The sequence below is a fragment of the Alligator sinensis genome, unplaced genomic scaffold, assembly GCF_000455745.1.
Source record: "Alligator sinensis unplaced genomic scaffold, ASM45574v1 scaffold1322_1, whole genome shotgun sequence".
Lineage (NCBI taxonomy): Eukaryota > Metazoa > Chordata > Crocodylia > Alligatoridae > Alligator > Alligator sinensis.
In genome coordinates, this window is record NW_005842116.1 from 1149559 (window position 1) to 1168953 (window position 19395).

At 54.7% G+C, this 19395-nt stretch overlaps 1 protein-coding gene across 3 annotated transcripts in view; it reads right to left on the bottom strand.

The window, feature by feature from the left end:
• The window catches only part of CDK18 (cyclin dependent kinase 18), a 53253-nt gene that overhangs the window by 24419 nt on the left and 9439 nt on the right, over positions 1-19395 (bottom strand). For all 3 annotated transcript variants that reach the window (XM_025205475.1, XM_025205474.1, XM_025205473.1), the window contains exon 2: positions 3377-3532. In XM_025205475.1, the coding sequence (XP_025061260.1) occupies positions 3377-3500 (124 nt within the window). In that variant the 5' untranslated portion in view covers positions 3501-3532. The remainder of the gene's footprint in view (positions 1-3376; positions 3533-19395) is intronic.

Sequence of the window (19395 nt, forward strand, 5' to 3'; positions counted from 1 at the left end):
TGCACTGTTGCCCCCGGGCATCAGACTGGGGGAAAAGTAAGTGTTGGGACCTGGACAGCTCTGCCTACAACCCAGGCTTCAGGTACCAGGGCACCAGCTAGGATGCCTTGCCCAGCACTGAGCTGGCCTTCCTGCTATGCTCCTACTCCTTTCGTGCCTGAAAACCAGTTAACTAGGCTGACATTCAATAGGCACCACCAGACTTCAGAGGCAATATCCCAGTGTAGATCTCTCCCAGAGCTACGGTTTTAGGCTGGCTGCAGACTCAGGCAGATGTCACCTCCTCCACTTCCCTTTTGTGCACCATGTGGAGGTCCTTGTTGCAACCCTGAGGTCCAAGCCATGCTATCTCAGCCAAACACTTAGGTTTTGAATCACATGCCAGGGACAGGAACTGTTCCCCCAGCCTGGCCCAGTCCGACACCTGCCTGTATCTGCGTGCTGGGGCAGGGCAATGTGAGGAGCTGGCACCAGGCACTGCTGCCATGTCTGGGTGCCTTGATGTGTCTCTTGGGAGGGCTTCTGGACTAGCAAGCTCTCCAGCAGGGCTGCGGAGGGGCCGCTGTGGGATGGAGGAGTTCTGGATGTCCCTCCTGCAGGGCACTCAGGATATCACACACGGCCCAGCTGCCTCTTCCCTCCCTGGCACCGTTGGACGGCGCTGGGTGACATTGTCTGGGACTGGGTGTACCCAGTGGGGGAAGCTGTTTGCTTTTCCACTTGTCAGCTCTGTTTCTTTCACTCCTTTCCTTACTGGCCTCGGGGTCAGGAGCGAAGGCAGGAAGGAGAAAGCTGCTGGGGCTTCCTACTGTGCCAACAAGCTCCTGGCAAGATTTTTGCCTGCTCCAGGAGAAGCCCTAGTGCCCCAAGCCCCAGGCTGCCGCGGCTCTGACTGCCTGATGCAGCCTCTTGAGAACAGACCTCAAGGCATCTTCTTGTCCAGCCGTTCTGTTGTGTGTCACTGGCTCGCCCCCCAGCTGCAGCTCACGCAGGGCAGCCACGGGGCCTCCAGGCTCCCTTCCCCCTCCTTCGAGCCAGCTGATAAGGGGCTCAATGCAAAGTGCCCCAAGACCCAGGCTGCCGCGGCTCTGACTGCCTGATGCAGCCTCTTGAGAACAGACCTCAAGGCATCTTCTTGTCCAGCCGTTCTGTTGTGTGTCACTGGCTCGCCCCCCAGCTGCAGCTCACGCAGGGCAGCCACGGGGCCTCCAGGCTCCCTTCCCCCTCCTTCGAGCCAGCTGATAAGGGGCTCAATGCAAAGCGGAACAATGCAAAAAACATAAAGGAAAATGCCTCTGTAGGCAGACCTGGCAGTACACGTGCTTCGGCTAAGATGTACCCCATTTAAAGAACAGGACAGCAATGCACTCACACTGTGAACTCTGAGACCCAGTCTTCACTGGTGGCATTATATAACCCCTCTGTAGAGCTATGCAACGTGACCAAGGAGAATTCACATCCAAACTCAAACCCAGGCAGCGTTTAGTGGTCCAGCCATTTGGGGCATGTTCTAGATGCAGCTTCCTGACCTATTTCCTGCTTGCAAACCCCACTTCTTAGCAAGACTAATTAGTGATGTAATGCTGTCCTGTTCCCCTCCAGCAATGCACACTCCTTTCTGAACCTCAACATGCACTAACTCCGACATCTAAGGACCACCGGGAAGGTAACTATTGCCTTCAATGGGCTTCAAGTCACGCCTGCAGGCTGCAAGGTCTCTTGGTACCTGTGCTGACCCTCTTCCACTTGCTAATGCTCTGCCCAGGCAGTCTGGCCCGCTGCTGCAGCAAGGAGCTCCCAGCAGCCAGGGGTTTATGAAATGCCATCTGTGGAGGGCTGAAGAGACGCAACAGAGAAATGCAGCTGTCAGGGCTCTTAATAAACAACAGTCGCGGCTTTGCAGGAGAAGGAGGGTAAAGGCAGCGGGGAGGTGACTTTGCCGACCTGTTTATGACCCATGAGAGACTGAATCAAGAGATCTGGGCTGAAAAGGAGCAGGCTCCGGGGAAGCACAAACCGACAACGCTTGGCGCAGCCATGGACAGTGGAGGGGCCCCCTGAGATGCCCTTAGCACCGCAATGCACCCCACAAGACTTGGCAACACCAACACCAGAAGCAGAATATTGGGACAGACCATACAGAAACCGGACCGGACATACGATGAAGACAATCAGAGCACACCAGGCGGCAGGACGAGGGATTGACCGGGGAGGTAAAAGGCAGCTTAGTAGCAGGATCTGCTGGGGAAGGAAGTCTCCCTCCCGGTGCTGGGCTCTGTCCCACTCAGTTCTGCCCTCTCTGGAGGCACAGACACCCCCTGCACCTGAAGCAAGTCTCATGTCACCCCCGGATGGGCACAGACCCAGCCCAGGACTTGATACCAGGCCCACCTGGGGGCTGCCACCTTTGGCAGACAGTGACACGACCTGGGCCTGGGTCTGGGCCCGGGTCCTTCTGCTGCCCCTGGGTCTACACTGGGGGTCCCCAAGAGGGTCACCAACTCCAGAGCATGGCAAACTGAGCTCGGCACTTGCTACCGCTCCGTCCAGGTCCCACCCGGAGCAGAGATCCCCGGGAGAGGGCAGACAGCGTGCGGAGGATGCCGCAGACGTGGTTTGTAAATGGAAGGGGAGGCGGTCAGGCAGAGACAGGCCGAGATCTCATTAAAGGGAGGGAACGGGGAAGCTGCCTCATTACATGACACAGCCTGGGCTCGCGCTGCAGTGATAATGAGCCCAGGGCTGACGTTCCCTGAGGAAGGCACGGCAGCAGCTGCTGACTGAGGCCAGCACTGAGCCTCCTGCTGCTCCATCCCCTCGGCTTCTGTACACCTAATTAAGGGCTGTGTCTGATTACAGCCCCGTGGGGGACCAGGGTGGCCATGTCCCTGCTTGCACAAGTGTCAGAGGCTGGACCTGCAGGGACATGAGGCTGCAGCAGTGAGGAAAGCCAGCTTTGAAGAAGGTTGCTCAGCCTCTTTGTCCACAGGGCTGGGGGTCCCAGGCGCTCAGAAACCGCCGTCTTAGCCACAGCATGGTCGTTCCTCCCCCATTTTTGCTCTTGGCTTGGGTGATAAATAACCTTCCTCTGCACTTTGTGCAGTGCCTTTCCCCTGAGGCATTCCCCACACAGGGAAGGGTTACCCCCATTACACAGATGGGGAGACTGAGGCACGGAGCAGAGCGGTGACTCACCCAAGGCCACACACCGCCAGTTTGCATTTGTGCTGCCTCTGGGCGTTTCGAGGCAGCTGGGAGCCAGGTGGACTGAGGTGGAGGGACGCCCAGACTGTGCACCCGCTGGCCCTGACTATCTCTGCCTGGAGGGGATGCTGGCCACGCTGGAGCAGTCGTCCTGAACCCGACGGCCTCTCACCTTCATTCTTCCTGTTGTTGAGCTGGTTGAACTGCTCCGTGAACTCGGTCAGCGACTCCTCGATGGTCTCTGTCCGGGGAACCGAGAGGGAAAACCTCCTCTTGAAGTTTTTCATCTTGTTCATTTTCTCCGGCACTGCAGGGGGATGGCAGGGCCCTGCGGGGAGACAAGAGAGAGGGGGCATGACGAAGGGCATGGCTTGCCTGTGGGACTGCCAGCTCTGCCTGGAGCTGGGCTCGAAGGGCCTGGCTTTCTGAATCCCAAGCATCTGGAGCACTGTTTGCAGTCAGGAGCACCCCACCCTCACGGACATCAGGCCCAAAGACGAGAACCCGGAGGGACAAAGAGTGAGGGTGTTGTTGGGATGCGACTGCAGAGCCCAGCTGCAGCGCTGCTTATCACAAATGCTACAAGCCGCTTTGTCCTCCATTGCCCTGGTTCTGGCTGCATCCCTCCCTAGCTCAGTAATGCAGATAGGACGCGGTCTGGGAGCTGCTCACACAGACAGCTGCGTTCTGGCTGTTTTGATTGCCCAGGGCATTGTGCTAGCAAAAGGCTGATGCTTCTAAAACAGACGGGACAGCACGGCCCCGAGCCAGAGAGAGGGCAGACCCTGCACAACTCTGCCCGTGCTCTTCAGCATGCAGCCAGCCCCCTTGCTCCTGAAGCCCTGGATAGCCCCCGCACCGCAGGAGTCCTGACCCACAACTCCTCCAGCTCTGGACCACCACCACACAGTGATCTGCGGATGCCCCTCTGTCTCAGCTCGCCGCTCCAGCCGGTCCTGAGCAGGTAGCGTGACCCAGCAGCAACATGAGCTCAGTGGATGGGGGCAGAGGGCTGCTTCCCCTTGAATATCCCACGTCCCGGTGACAGCACGACAGAACTGGCTTCTAGCCTGAGCCGTCCGTGCCCGCTCCCACTCTGCCCTGTAGTTGGGACACAGGCCATATTATTTTGCCATAGTAGGGGAGTCAATACAGTGGCTCAGCAAGGAGAGGGGGAATGGCAGCAGACCCAGCAGCTGCTGCCGATGGCCACAGGACTCCGGCTGGCAAAATCAATCAGCCAGGCCCCCTCCCTGCTGGCCAGAGGCTGGTCCACCCTAACCCATCGCCCCCACACTGGGCAGAGCTGCAAGCTCCAGGCCTGTGTTTTTCCAAACAGAGCTAGCAGCCAGGTCCCCTGGAGAGCCAGGGAAGGCCGGGTCACGGTGCAAGGGACTGAGGACAGGACAGACACTGCCCTGAGCCTCGTCTCTCAGCCCTAACCCTGATACGACACATTTAGATGGGGAGTGTGGGGGTGGCTGGGCAAAGGGCTGGTGTGAAGGAGAATACCCCCACCATGGTGTTTCTGCCAGCAGGGCCTGAAGCCCCCCTCCTCTAGCCTGCCTGGCAAGACAGCTCCACATCACAGCTCTGATCTCTTTTCCTGTTACTCTCATTCTGCAGCCCCAGAGGAATCTGAACGTGCAAATCAGCCTCTGGCTCCCAGGTTGCAGAACGGGCATCCTGCCCTGCTACATCCCCGCTCTGCTCCCTTGGCGCCCCTGGAGCCAGGTAGCGGCATGCTCTCTCCCATGACTGCGCCCCGGTGAGGCAGGTGCAAACCCCCTCCCCGCTCGGATGGGTTATCGGCACAAAGCAACGCTTCTCGCGTTCCAGAGCAAGGGGATCAGACGCAGCATCCGGGAGCTAATGCACCGCGTCGCTGTGGCAACGCAGAGGCTGGGGCCAAAATGCCTGCATCCGAAAGCTTAATAGATGATGTGTCAGTCACAGACCCATTCTGCTCGCTCATCAGCCCCGCGCCGCTCCCTGACGCTGCCTCCCGTGGCCAGAGCAAGCCCCCGGCTGGGATATTTGGACGGTCTTGGAATTTACCCAGCTCTTTGACTGCCAGGGTGCATCTGCCCACGTCTCCGGCAAACCTGCTTCTCCCCGTCCCCCAGCCCCATGAATGGAGAGTTCACATGCATCCAAGGAGTTGAACTGGTGGGATGTGTCTCACGCCAGGCATGGGCACTGACCCTGCGTGAAGCTGCCTCAGTGCAAGCTCCCTAGCCTTTGAGCCATATGTCCAGGCTGCAGGGAATGGGGCTCCAGTCATCATCCAGAAGATGGGAGAGCTGCAGAGAAAACCCATGATGCCACAAGAAGCCTCAACAGTGCTTTAACAGGTGATGTTTGCTCACCTACCATCCAACAGGTACTGCTATCTTTCATGTGCGCCCACAGAAGATGGGATGTTTCCACTCGGCAAACACCGTTCCTCAACTCTGGAGACCGAGTCACTCTTTGAAAGACTGAGATGCTAATTCTACATCCAGGATGGCCCTAGCCCTGCATCTGAGCTGTGCTAACCACAGTCGTTCTGCCCTGCACAACTGCGCACCAGGCTGCGGCTGCGGCTGCGGCTGGGAGTCAGAGAGGAGGAGACTGCATTGTAGCTGTGCATGCAGCAATCCCTGTCCACATATATCACGTGCACAGTGCCAGGAGATCCGTGGTACTACGGGGACCTACGATATCGTCATCACAGTATCATTCATGGTAATGACGTGTTCAGGAAGATTAGATGCCAGTAGCAATAGGCACCACACCCACCCTGCTTCAAACCCTCCTGATGTCGGACTGACAGCACTTGAGACGAACAGCCTTGCTTTCTGCTCCCAGCAGGGAAGCAGTACCACAAGATGCTTCCAAAGTACCCCACCAAGGGACTTCCACCCCTCCCTGGCGAGACGGGTGAAGGAGTTGCAAAATTAAGTAATGCAGGTGCCCAGTGCAAGCATCCAGCTCTGCAGCAGGGAATATGCAGCAACTTATAGTGGCTTGTCCTCCACAGGTGGGAAGAGGAGAATATTCTCCGGGGTCCATAGTTCCTGGAGGAGCTAGTCCAAAATGCCAGCAGAACAGCCTGCCACTAGAAAACAGTTTCACCAAAATCCAAACTTTTCGGTTTTTCAATCCTGAAGACATTTCTAATAGCAAACAGCGCAGATGAACCCATTTGATTTTCTCATTTGCTTTAAAAATGCTGAAGCATTTAATTATTTATATGTAGGTAAGACATATGGGCTTGGCTTTCTCGTGCTGAATGTTTACCATATTAATTATATTGCAACGACAGATATTACACAGCAACATACATATATTTATAGTGTAATATATTGATATCAATAAAATGAAACACCAACAAAGCGTTTAATTGTTTCCAGGTCGATTTTCCCCAGAGTCTCTCTTCTGTGCAGCCATCAGAAGGAAGTGCCACACTCTCGGTACCAGAAGGTCCAAGGTAGTTGCAAGGCACCCTGCAGCTACAGGGCCACCTGCCCACAAGGGAAGTGCCTTCCTGGTCTCCATCATGCCCAGGCCAGCTGGTGCCCTGTAGCATGGATTCATGCCCCCTTGTCTATGACTATGCTCTGCTGCGTTGCTGCCAGAGGGACTCATTGCAAGAGCCTGGACTCCAGGGCAGTCAGGGAAGGGGAAAGGATAAGTGCTGAAAGGGGGATGGGGTAGGACCTGCCCCCGTCTCTCCCCCACTCTCCCTCCCACCTTGCACATGGGCTCAAGAGAAACAAGCACCTGAGTGCTGGGAAATCATGAGCTGCAGAAAGTGCCGCCCAGAGCTCTTCCCCTCACTGCACCTACCCACGCTGTAGCTCTGTTGAGCTGCTATATATAATCCTGCTGGGAGCGGAAGTGGGATGAGGGTAAAAATAGCAGTAGAGAAATGGCCAGGATGCCTATCGCTGCCTGCCCTGCAAGGTATGTGGCTATTCTGGGCCCATTATCTTTACAACTTCATGCACCGTGTAAACCCAGCTGCTTCCTCCAGCTGAGCATGAACCCACCTGACACATGGCAAGGGGGCCCAATTAAAATGTCCACACACCGAAATTTATGGGGCTGTTCTTGTTCTTTCCTCTCTCCCCCTCCCAGAGAGTGCACCTTTGACAGCTGCACTGTGCTGAGATCCCTCCACCCCGCTGTACTCAGCATGGCCGGAAAGAGCCGCCTCTCGTACAGATCCAGTTCCCGGACGGCACCGTGTGACTCACATCAGTGCAGCTTGCCCCCGTGTCAAACCAGCGTAAGCCACAGAGCCCAGCTGCATTACACAAGGGTGTTGCCCTAGGACAGTGGCATGTGTGGCTGAGCCTAGCACACACAGTGCCCAGCTCTTGAGGGTGTGGGCTTTGGGCATTTTGTTTCCATGCAGCAAACCTTCCACTAGACTGTGCGGCTCAGTCTGGGACACTGAAGGCCTGAATCTCCAACACAGCCTTTGCTTTTGGTCCCCAGGGGCCCAGGCTGGTTATGATGGGGCAATGTCAGGTCTGAGGGGGACACATTTTCTGCAGGGCTTGGCACCCCGTTGGGCTGGAGACATTGCAGAGGGACCTACTGGGCACTGGGCTGTTCTGCAAATCATAGATTCATAGATGTTAGGGTTGGAAGGGACCTCAGTAGGTCATCAAGTCTGACCCCCCTGCCCTTGGCAAAGGGTGCTGGGGTCAGGCAACTGCAGCTAGGTGCTTGTCCAGTCTCCTCTTGAAGACCCCCAGGGAAGGGGAGAGCACCACCTCCCTTGGGGGCCCGTTCTAGGTTCTGGCAACCCTCCCCGTGAATACGTTCTTTCTAATGTCCAACCTAAATCTGCTCTCCATCAATTTGTGGCCACTGCTCCTAGTTACTCCAAGGGGTGCCCTAGTAAATAGAGCATCTCCTATTCCCTGCTGCCCTCCCCGATGAATTTATAGGCAGCCGCAAGATCACCTCTCAGCCTTCTCTTGCAAAGTCTGAAGAGATCTAGATCCCCCAGTCTCTCTTTGTAGGTCCTTGCCTGCAGGCCTCTGACCACGCGAGTGGCCTCCTCTGACCCCTCTCAAGATTCTCCGTGTCCCTCTTGAAGTGCGGCGCCCAAAACTGGACGCAGTACTTCAACTGAGGCTTGACCAGTGCCAGACAAAGAGGAAAATCACTTCCCTGGACCTGTTCGTCATGCATCTGCTAATGCATGATAAAGTGCGGTTAGCCTTGTTGATCACTTCGTCACATTGACTCATGTTCATCTTGGAGTCAACTATGACTCCAAGATCCCTTTCCACCGCAGTGGTGCTGAGGTCGCCCCCCAGCCTGTAAGTGTGTTGGTGGCTCTTTTTGCCCGGGTGCAGCACTTTGCACTTGTCTTTGTTCAACCGCATCCTATTTCGTTGGCCCATTTTTCCGACCTGTCCAGATCCGTTCCCTACCCTCTGCTGTGTTAACTTTGCCCCTAGTATCCACAACCATCAGTGCTCAAGATCAGTGGCCTTTTGGGAAAGCAGTAGTCAGTGTCTTGCTAGCTCGGCTGCCTCCTTCCTCACCCCCCATAGCTTGCAAATGTGATGGGAAACTGGAGATGCTCACTCCAATTTAGGGGAGGAATGGGAACAAGTGAGGAGCAGGGGCACATGGAGTCACCTTGGGGACAACAGACCCTGGTGGCTAAAGCTGCAAAGTCTGAGAAGCAAAAGGCTATCGCGGGTGTCAGGGCTGCTGTACACAAGTGCCTTTCAGAGCCAGCTGCTGGAGAAGCCAGCGTGGCGGCGTTCTCACCTGTCCCTGCAGCACACAAGCAAGGGACAGCATCAACGCGTGTGCTGGCACACTCGTTTCCCCAGGTCAGGGACATTTATTTCTGCCTGGATTTCTTCTGAGCTGCAGTTTCTGCTTCTGGCACTCCACAGCTCAGACTCCACTAATGAGCTGGGGAGAGCTGTTTCCCACTGCCTGGATTTCAAGGCAATGATTGCTAGTGACTTTAAATAAGTTTTAGCTGCAGCTCAGATAGGATATAGAGGCATTTATCAGTTGCAGCAGAGCGAGCTAGACCTTACAAGGCAACCCCTACGGAAGCAAAATATTAATCTCACTTGCATTCGCGTCATATCTTTCCACCCAAAGGATCCAAAACACCCCCAAAGTGATTTACAACAGCTGCCACAGAAAGGCAGCCAATTCTGGGATGAGAAGGATTGCCCAATTACCAACACACAGCAACACTGTGCAGCCTAGTCAGATGGGATGGGAAGAATCTGGGTGAAACAGTACTGGGAAATTTAGGTACCAAAAGGCAAAATATCATCACTCAGGCTGGAATCTGGCCAGTCGCATTGTAAACATTTGGAGCAAACTGCTGACAGATGTCAAACCTGAATCCTGACCAGAAAGCTAATCCCCTGACCAGTGCAAGGTGCTTAACTGCTTGCTAAATAGTGACTTTGAAGCCATATTAGCAACTCTAGCAATAACTGTGCTCTGTATTTCATAGCAAGCTACTTCACTGGATATTTGGGCTGCTATTGTCGGATGATTCTCTCCGGGATCCTCTGCAGAACAGCCCCCGCGCACTGCTGGGGAATTCGAGAGAGCAGTATCTCAGCTAGTAGCTCATCAGCAGTGTCTGTAGCTGCCCCCATCCCACTCCAGCCTATCTCGGTAGGTCAGTATTTCCATGGCTAGTAGGTGACACTTATTCATGACTGCTGCGAATACTGGAGGAATGGTGACTTTTCAGAGCAGAGACTCTTGTTTGCTTAGCAAACAGCCCCATTGTAGGGCACTGCCTGTGTTTATGGAGCTAAATCAATAATGAATCAAGAAAGGCGGGTGATGTGGCCCTCCTCCTGTAACTGGGCATGGAGACAAATCAGACTGAACTAAGACTAACACATACAACACCCCTGCTAAGTGTGTGGTATTCCTCTCTAGCAGACAAGGGAAGTAAGAGTTTACTACTGCTGCTACTTGGGTGGGAGAAGTGCATAGAGAAGTAGCAGAGGCCTGTGCCTTGGAGCAGCAAGTCTGTGGCTCTGTCCATGCTGGTACCCAGCAGCAAGGGCTGTCACATGAACATTTCAAGGCCCCGATACATGCTTTCAGCATGGGCCGGAGCCAGCACCATGACGCAAGCAGTCATGGGAGGCTTCCTCCGGTGCTGATACAGCTCAGCCTTCTCCCAGCACTGCCGTCTGCTGGTCCCTGCCCAGGAAGCATTGCAGAATGGGGACAGGGCGAGGTGCTCCCGGAGAGCACCATGGGGCTGCTTTAATTTACCCGGGAAGCTATTTTGGTCTCTGTGGCAGCTGAAAACCCCGCAAAGGCAAAGGCACCCGATCCCCCTTGGCTCCTGGAGGGGCAGCAAAAAATCCCAACTCCAAACCACAGCCACTCCCTGCCTCGTTTCCCCCGCTGCTGCCATCAGACCCTCTGCCAAGCACCAAGACCCCTGTTCCCATAACCAGCGACGCATCTGTGGGCCAAGGCCAGCCGGAACAGGTGCATCCTGCCCAGCATCCTAAAGGAAGCCAACAGCGTGCTCAGAAACAGGGACAGGTGCATGCTAAATGCCTGAGCAGATTCATCGAGACTGATCTGGGCAGACAGGCTCTGAGCAACAGCATGAGGCCTTGAATGGCAGAACTGTGGACCCCCGCTCGGGAATGCGGTTTCTTTGGACATCCCTCTGAACATAGGGAGGGCTGGGTCCTGGAGGCAGCCCGAGGGCGGTACATGCATGGCAGCACGGGGGGCTTGGGCCAAGGGGGACAGTAGACTTAGCTGCACCTTCAATAGCTCCAAGGGCCCCTTGCTAAAATCTCTTCCTCTCCCCAAGTACTAGGGGCTAGCATCTAGTCTCTGCTTATGTGCAAAGCACAAATCCAATGCAGCCCCGCTGGGAATCTGAGAAAGCCTCTGCCCACCGCTTGCCCCATTCCCCTCCCGCCGGGTGTCTGTGGAGAGGCGACTGCCTGATGAGAGGAGAGAACAGGGCCAGCTCCCTGCATCCCGCCGCGGTGCTCTGCCCGTCAGGGGGATTGACATTTCACTGCTACACAGGAAACAAAGCCTCCCTGCCAGAAGGCCGTGCTCCTGCAGGGAAGGTAGCACGGGCAGCTCCTATTAGTCTACACGAGACCCGCAGGACGTTGGAGGAGGTTTGATCTCGGGGCCGGTGGATGGAGCCGAGCATTCGCTGGAACAAGGAAGTCTGGACCGTGTCTCCCCCGACCAGGGGATGGCCCTTTCTTCAACCTGCCCCTCGGGGCCAGGGGCGAGCCAGGCTGGACAGGCTCCCTCCTGCACCACGCAGCAGGGACAATACTGCTCCCTGCCTTGTCCCTGCCTTTGCTTCGATTGTAAGCTCCTTGAGACAGGGCATCTTCGTTGCTCTCCGCCCGTGCGGCAATTAGCACAACAGGGTTTCCAGCCCCGTTTTGGATTCAACCCCCTGGCAAAGGGCTCTTGAAGGCAGCTGGGAGGCGGGTGGGATTCAGTGCAGCAAAGCCAGTCTGGGGTCCAACCTCCGCCCCAGGAAGGAATCCGCAGCCTTTACCAAGCCAGTCCATAACTCGCACTGGGCACGCTGGTGTGACTGGGGAGGAGCGCTGGAGCTGTGTTGCTGGGTAGACAGTTCCACCCCAGTTCCCCCGGGGCCTGACAATGAGCCCAGTAACAGGCATGCACAAAGAGGGCTTGTTTTTTCCTTTGTGCTTCTGCCTCTCTCTCTGCGGCCAGCAGCCCTGTGCGGTGTAGTCAGCACTTCACACTATGGCCTTCTGTTACAGTCTTCCAGCGCTTGACGGGATGAGGGAAGGCACCACCGAATGCAAGGAGCCGCTTCTCTGCCTGGGGTTCAACCTGGGAGAATGTAGCTTGTGTTTGGCTGGCTCGACAATAGGCCATTAATAGCCAGTTTGTCCAGTCACACGCCAGTGGCTGTTACCGGTTCAATACCCCCATTGTCTGCTGTTCTCGAAGAGTTCCTGCTGTGCGGTAGGGAAGGTGGTTGTGTCAGTGCTGCCATGGTACGCACCTTCTTTTGGAGGAATTAAATGGCCAGATACTCAGCTGGGGCAAACTGGTACTGCCCCACTCAAACCAAGAGAACTGCGCTGGTTTACTCCAGCCACGGATCTGGACTGTAACGCGGCCATAAGCGTGTGGGTGTTTCTGCTACCGTCCAAGCACTTACCTTCCACAAGGTCCCAACTAATGCACTTCAGTCTTATGCAGCTAATTCCTGCTTTATAGGAATTAAACTCTTGGGCATATTCGATTACTTTGCAGGTTTCACTTGCTGTCCCTCGCAAGCCGAGAGCTCGAGTAGCACCGTCAGCCGTTGCAGTGTGGCCGCGTGGCCTAGTGAACATGGGGCTGAACGGGGATCCGGGGCCCGGGAATGAAATTTTGGCCCCATGGGAGTCAAGAGGAGTCTGCCTCGACTTCTCCAGGGGCAGGATTGACCTGCTGGAGCTCCATGAGCCACGCTGAGCTCTGTGCTGCTGCAGCTAAATTGCAGCTGGACCCACGGACTGGGCTACCGACCCACGGAGTGGCCTTGTAGCACCGCAGCCAGGTGCCCAGGGCACGGGGGCAACAGCAAGTCGATGCTCAGAGCAGTTTCCCTAGTCCCTCCATCCTAGGTACACCATTATTGGCAAGTAATATCTCAGCTTCCTCTCTGTTTGGACTGCAAGCTCATCACCGCAGGCCTCGCTCACGATGCACATGTATGGTGCCTAACAGCACCATGCTCTGATCTCACCCGGGGCTAAACATTAAAAGGGAAAAAGCAGCAGAATCAGGGACCCTAGGACAGGTCCTGCAGCACTTGTCTTGCGTGACATCATTCAAGCGCCTCATAACTAAATGATTAATGCGCTCGCATCTCAGGGATGCCTCTCACCCCGAAGCATCAAACGGCACAGTCTGAACGGTGCTATCCGGGGCAAGTCATTTCCCCTCGCTGTGCCTCAGCTCCCAGCGCTGTGAAAAATGTGCCTAATGATGCTCACACATCCTCCACAAATCCCTCTGCGAGCTGACGGCCCGGCCACACTGCAGCTCACTCTGTTACACTCTGCCACCTTCGCTTCCTCCTGTGCCTTCCACCGGATTTTGCAGTTCCTCATTTCCAGCCCTACCCTCTGACAGAGCATTGCTGTGCACTGTTAAATAGCTGTCACAAGCCACCCCAGAAGGGGCTGCATATTATATTAGCGGTGGGTAGAATAGTTCCTGTGCAAATGCATAGCCTCAGGGATCCTTCTGGATGAAGGATGCTTCAAAATGCAAAACAAATATTGTCTCCTGCAGGTGGATAGCATTTGGCAGCCAACTTCCCAGGCGGTTTGAGAGAGAAACAGAGGATGCCAAGTACAGAACAATGAAGGGAAAGTTACTCCCAGTGACCCAGAGCCTCCTATTCTCTATTCCAGGAGTTATCCTCTAGTGGGGTCATGAGCTCTTCCTACATATTGCAAGGGGCATGTCTACCCGGCAGTTGCTGCTGCGGCTGCACCATACTGCAGAAAGCCAGCAACAGCAGCACAACAGAGCTCAGTGCAGACTGCAAAATCCATCCCAGGAACCGGTTAAATACTCAGGCCACTGGCCTGTGCTGACCTTTATGCTGTTGCAGCCAGGCTGCTATGGGTACCTGAGCAAGCCGGGGGGGTGTGTACACCACGTGCCGTCACTGGGAAGGAGGTTGTGGGTGGGTGAGAGAAAGACCCTGCTGGCATGGGAGATGTCAAGAACCATCATCCTCTTCCCTGCAGCATCTTCCAGCCCCTGTGGGTGAAGCTGGGCAGCTGGGAGATTCCCGCCCCCACACGATGCAGGCTGTGTCGGCTGCCTGCCTGCTTCCCTGCCTCCCAGTAATTGCTATTTTCTTTGTTTTTAATTAGAGCTTTCACTCTCCAGCCCACACAGAGCTCCCAGTCTCCCTGGCTTACTAACTGCGCAGAGGTCTCAGCGCAGACACTGGCTCACAGAGAGCCGGGTTTTATTAGTCCCACTGAGGCTGTGGGAGGGAGGAGAAATCCTCTCTTTCTCCAAGATCAGGAGCTCGGCCTGGAATGGCAAATATTAGCGCTCTTTTCTACAGCCCTCGGCTCCACGCGGAAAAAGACTCGCTCTGCAGAGTCGGTGCTGGGGGGCTCTGTGCTGCTGCAGCCCGGTCCAAAGCTCGCTCGCTTTGCTTACCTCTACACGACACAGTCCAGTGTCCCGCTCACGTCTGGGATCCTGCAGGAGGGCTGTGTCAGCATGTGTGCATGCAGAGGTCTGGCTGATACCCCACCCCAAAACACACCTGGGCGCTCCAGGAGAGAGTGGGGGCACAGCCATAGCATCCCGGTGGTCTCCAGGGCTGCAGGGAGTGCTGCAGGCGCCTCTACCCCGTCCCCTGACTGCATCGCCCAGCAGCTGCCTGGACGAAGCCCAGAGGCATAGATTTGCCAGCAGATTAAGGGACCGTCTGGCTCTGGTTCGCAGGAAAGCAGTTGGCAGGCAGCTGCCTCACCAGAAGGCTCTGAGGGCCATCTAGCAGAGTCCAAGGAGCTCTGCAACCTGCTAATTAACTGCCGTGAGCCCATGAAAACACCACGCAGGAGGGAGGCATTTCAGCCAGTATCGGCGGGTGTGTGCGGTAGCAGCCCTGAAATAACAGCCTTGCTAAGATATTGGTAGTTTCCCTATTAAAATCATTACTAGCCGGAGCACGTACAGATACAAAGTGGGAGGAGAAGGCTTGGCAGGTCGTTGCTCACACAATTTATTTCCACCCGCCACTAAAATGCAGCCACCTCTAGTCCATAAATACCTGGGTCTCCCTGCTATTACTTCTTTCAGGGAGGCTCCCCCTGACTTACTTCACAGCGCTGCCCTGAAATGCCCTCCTCTTTTTCACTGCTCTGGGGAAGTGGGGGTGGAGCAGGAGAGATCTTGAGCAGATACATCCAGGATTCAAATCCCCTCAGCTCAGGCCGCCGTGTGCTGAGCCGGCTATAAAAAACCGGTCCCTAAGAGCTCGGCCAGATCTGTCCGCAGCCAGAAAGAAACTACGGACAGAAGACGCGGCCCCCGGTCAGCTTGCAGCGGCAGCACTGAGGAGGTTTCTGTCTGCGGACAGCAGTACCACTGTTCAGCATCAGGCCTATAAACCCCGTTGCAGCAGAGTTTCAAATCTGTTTTATTTAAAGCTCCGGGGCAGTCACATGATGACCAGGGAGTGAGCAAACACCGTGTTTCTGCGGCCTCGCCAAGGATGGAGCTAAGCTGGCATTTAACCTTAAGCCAGTGGCGTACTTGCCTTGGATGGCCCGTGCTTGTGTTGCGTGGTTTTTTCTTAGTTAGGAAGGGAATGCAATGGGCAGCCACGCAGGGAGGAATGTAACAGCCCAGCACTTGGCCTCCCAGGATCACAGATACAAGCAATAACCAAGTGTGAAAGCCCAGACACACTGGAGGGCATCTTGCTATGGCCCGCGCTGGAGCCTGGCTCTGGACTCTCCCCAGGGGCTGCCCTGGAAACCTAACTGTATTGTTCACACTGGGGAGCCCAAGGTGGCTGGATGTGCGGCTGGCCACACTCCTTGAATGCCATCGGCTATGACACCAGCACCCCTCGATCGTGCTAGTCATGTGTGGGCTGGTCTTTGACCTTGACCTTTCATGACGCCAACTGCATGCACCTCTCTCAAGATGCTTTACAATGATTTGTACTGTTGCTGTGATGCCTAGAGACCCCAGCCGAAAACCAGGCCCTGCTGTTGGATGCCGTGCGAGGTGCATGGAGAAGACGAGTGACTTGCATCAGATGGACGGCAGTAGTGATACAGAGGCAGGAAGAGGACCACATGATTCCTAGCAAAGCTGCTCGCAGCTCACAGATCCCATGGCCAGAAGATCCCATCCCAATTGTCCATCCTGAGCTCACAGGGCCACAGAACAGTGAAGCTGTTGGGCTGGCTCTCCCCTGCCACCAGAGAGGTCCGTGGATCTGATCCGATCCCAAGCTGAGCTAAGAACCAGCTGGCTCCCGCCTCCCCTCTCACCTTTTGCTGTTTGTAATGCAGGAGTGTTGGAAGACGAAAGAGTTTGGAGCCTTGTACGTGCGCAGGAACTGTACATACAAGGAGTAAGATGCAGCCCTGCCTCAAAGACCCTTCAACCTAGGCATGGCTGCTAGATGCCATCTCCATCTTATAGGTGCATCAACCCGAGGCACAGAGACAGATTAAGTGGATTGTGTATGGGAATGCAGCAGGGTTGTAGCAGATCAGATCACTGAACCCAGGTGTCCTGATACGCCCATCTAGTGCTTCAGCCATATGTCTGTTTTCCCTGTAGTGCAGACGTGGCTCTGCACAGTCCCTGGAAAGAAGCACCTCTGATATTTACTGTGCCCACCTGCAGCTCTTCATTAAATGGGTTGCTACAGAAACAACCTCGGACGGACTAGGTATGAGTGGGATCCAACCTGCCTCATGTGGCAGCGTCTTTCCAGCTTTGCTCTCAGGTTGCAATGAATTTACGGCAGGGGTTTTGCCCTGCTTTTTCCTTCTGGATGCACATGCAACGACTGGCAGCCAAAGCAGCGGTGACTATTGCTGGTTGGTGGCAGGAGAAATGAAAGCCTCCTAGCCCAAGAGACAGCTGTCGGGGTTCCCATTGCGAGAAAACTTGTGTTCTGATGCTGGAAGCTTGGCAGTAGCTCAGGTGCGTTACCTGGAGGCCAGGTTGCTTAAGATGTTATTGGTGCAGAATAAGCAGCTTCCTCAGATGAACTCAAAATGTTCATACTTGCCCTCAAGCTCCACAGCTCGAGCAGGCTTGGCAGGGCTTGGGTGAGATGCGTTACTTGCTTCCATTGTGGCAAAGCAGCTCCTTTACAGATCAACTTCTCCTGACATGCAGATGTCACGGGCATCCCCCCAGCTCAAAGGCTTTCTTGCAGGGACTTGAGTGTTCCTGGGGGCCTTTTTTTACTGGCTTGTTGCAGCCACTGGAAATAGGATGCTGCTGCCTGCTGTTAGCACTCTGCCCAAGGAGGAGGGACCACTCCCGAGGGGAAACAATCCATTAGGGCAGTGATTCTCAACCTTTTTCAGACCAGGACCCATTTGTCGACAGCGATGGCCAGTCCCAACCCAGTACCCCTCACTCCCAACCCGCTGCCCCCTGCCCCTAGACCCCAGTCTCCCAGTGCATAGGGAAGGGGTAGGTGTGTGGGATATGGGGGCTGTGTGTGGGGCATAATGGGGCCCAAGCAGCCTCTTGCTGGCTGGAAGTCTGCCAGCCTGCAAGAGCAAAGCCCCAGTTTCCCATATTTTTCTCCTTTAAAGGAGAATCCATTTTAAATTTACAGTTAAATGTGGATTGCTACCCTTTCATATATTCTTGCGACTCACTTTTGGGTTGCGACCCACAGGTTGAGAAACACTGCATTAGGGGATCTTGCTCCACCCTTCTGCGTCCCCTGGAGACATGGCCTGCCCACGCTGAGCTGGGGAGATGATTGCACTAGATCCCATCCACACTGGAGGAAGGAGCAGTGCTCCACATGTGATCCTACACAACTTCCCCCTAGACAGGAACCCCATCTCAGAAGCGGTGCTGGTTCAGAGCGCAAAATGCACTGCCTATCTGTATTGACACTCTACCCCCCTTCAGCCCACTTCATTCCTCTCCCCCATCCTTCTCCCTCCTGGCCCTCTCCCTCTTTGAAGCTATCAGTTCTTTTGTCATAACTTAGTGCAGCCTCCCAGAGAGGTCACCACACTTTCTGCATACAGCCAGCCACAGCCTTGGTGTCCTTGACAAGTGAGAAGCATTATGTGTGAGCCTTGGGAACTGGGAAGATAACAGAGCATGCCAGGAGATAGAGAGAGATGGACTGGAGGAGAATGTAAGGCAAGGTTCACCATTTCTTGGGTACTCTGAAGAAGCTGCAGATCCTCTAAGAAATGCGGGCTGGGAATATGTATGAGGCCAGCCTTGCAGAGGAGGGATGGTTTTGTGTCTGGGACACTTGCTTGCACCCAGGAGACATTCTGCCATAGACTCCATCGCTTCACCTTTCTGATCCTCAGCTGTAACATCAAGATCCTTTCTTTCCCCCATCCTTTGCCCATCTATTAGACTGCAACCTTTATGAGGCAGGGACTGTCTCTCACTGCATGCACATACACCATCTAACACGACAGAGCCTCATCTCACTTGGGAGCTGTAGACCCTGCTGTAAAATGAATCGTAAATAAGGACAGTGTCCCTGTGGCTTCAGCTTGCGCCCTGATTCCACACAGTCATGGATCCCACATACGCTGAGTTTTTTAAATGTGAGCTTGGCGCCCTCTTTAATTCTTCTTCTTTGTGATGCACTAAGATGGGTAAGCACGTGGCTGAAGAAAATCTTCCCCTGCTTTTCCTTTTTTTAAACAAGCCCTGGTTCTTTGCATATTAGTTAAATATATAAAGCATGGGAGCTCTTCATCCCCCCTGCCTAGTTTTGCAGCATAGCCATACTTCATACTACATAATTGGTGAAGCTGAGCAGAAGCCTTCTACAGCAGCCCTGAACTGCCGAGGCTCTGTCAATTTGAAGGCGGCTATTAGAGGAATAATGCTCTGAGAAACAAGGTAAGGAGCCTTAATGGGGTGAAAAAAGTTGAGTCCAGGCTGTGCCTGTAGTTAATGAGTATTATTCGTACCGAGTTCCAGTACATGCACTCTCTGGATAAATGTCCGGCCTTTTTCTGTTCTGGGAATAAGCACTCAGAGTACACTGCATATATTTTTCTTGACCTCTATTCCTCTCCAGTTGCTAATGAATGCTTTGGACTGATGATGCCTCTGTTAAAGGCTGACAACTTTTCAAGCTGCACACAAGCGCTACTATAAACATCAGAGATCCACAAGAGTTCCTCCAGGAAAACCAGGGCAGATCAGAGCTGATATTCCTGCAAGCCCTAAAATCAAGAGGGTTAAAGACCACTTGTGGGTCTCCTTTCATATCCAGAGCCCAAGAAGGGCAACTTGAAAAGACCCTGGACAGTTTCCATACAGGCCTCATAAACCCCCTGCGAGACAGAGGAGCATTATACTGATTTTGCCCCAAGGCACAGAGGCGAGGGGATTTGCTCAAATTCAGGCAGTAACTCAGTAGCAGAGCTGTCCTGG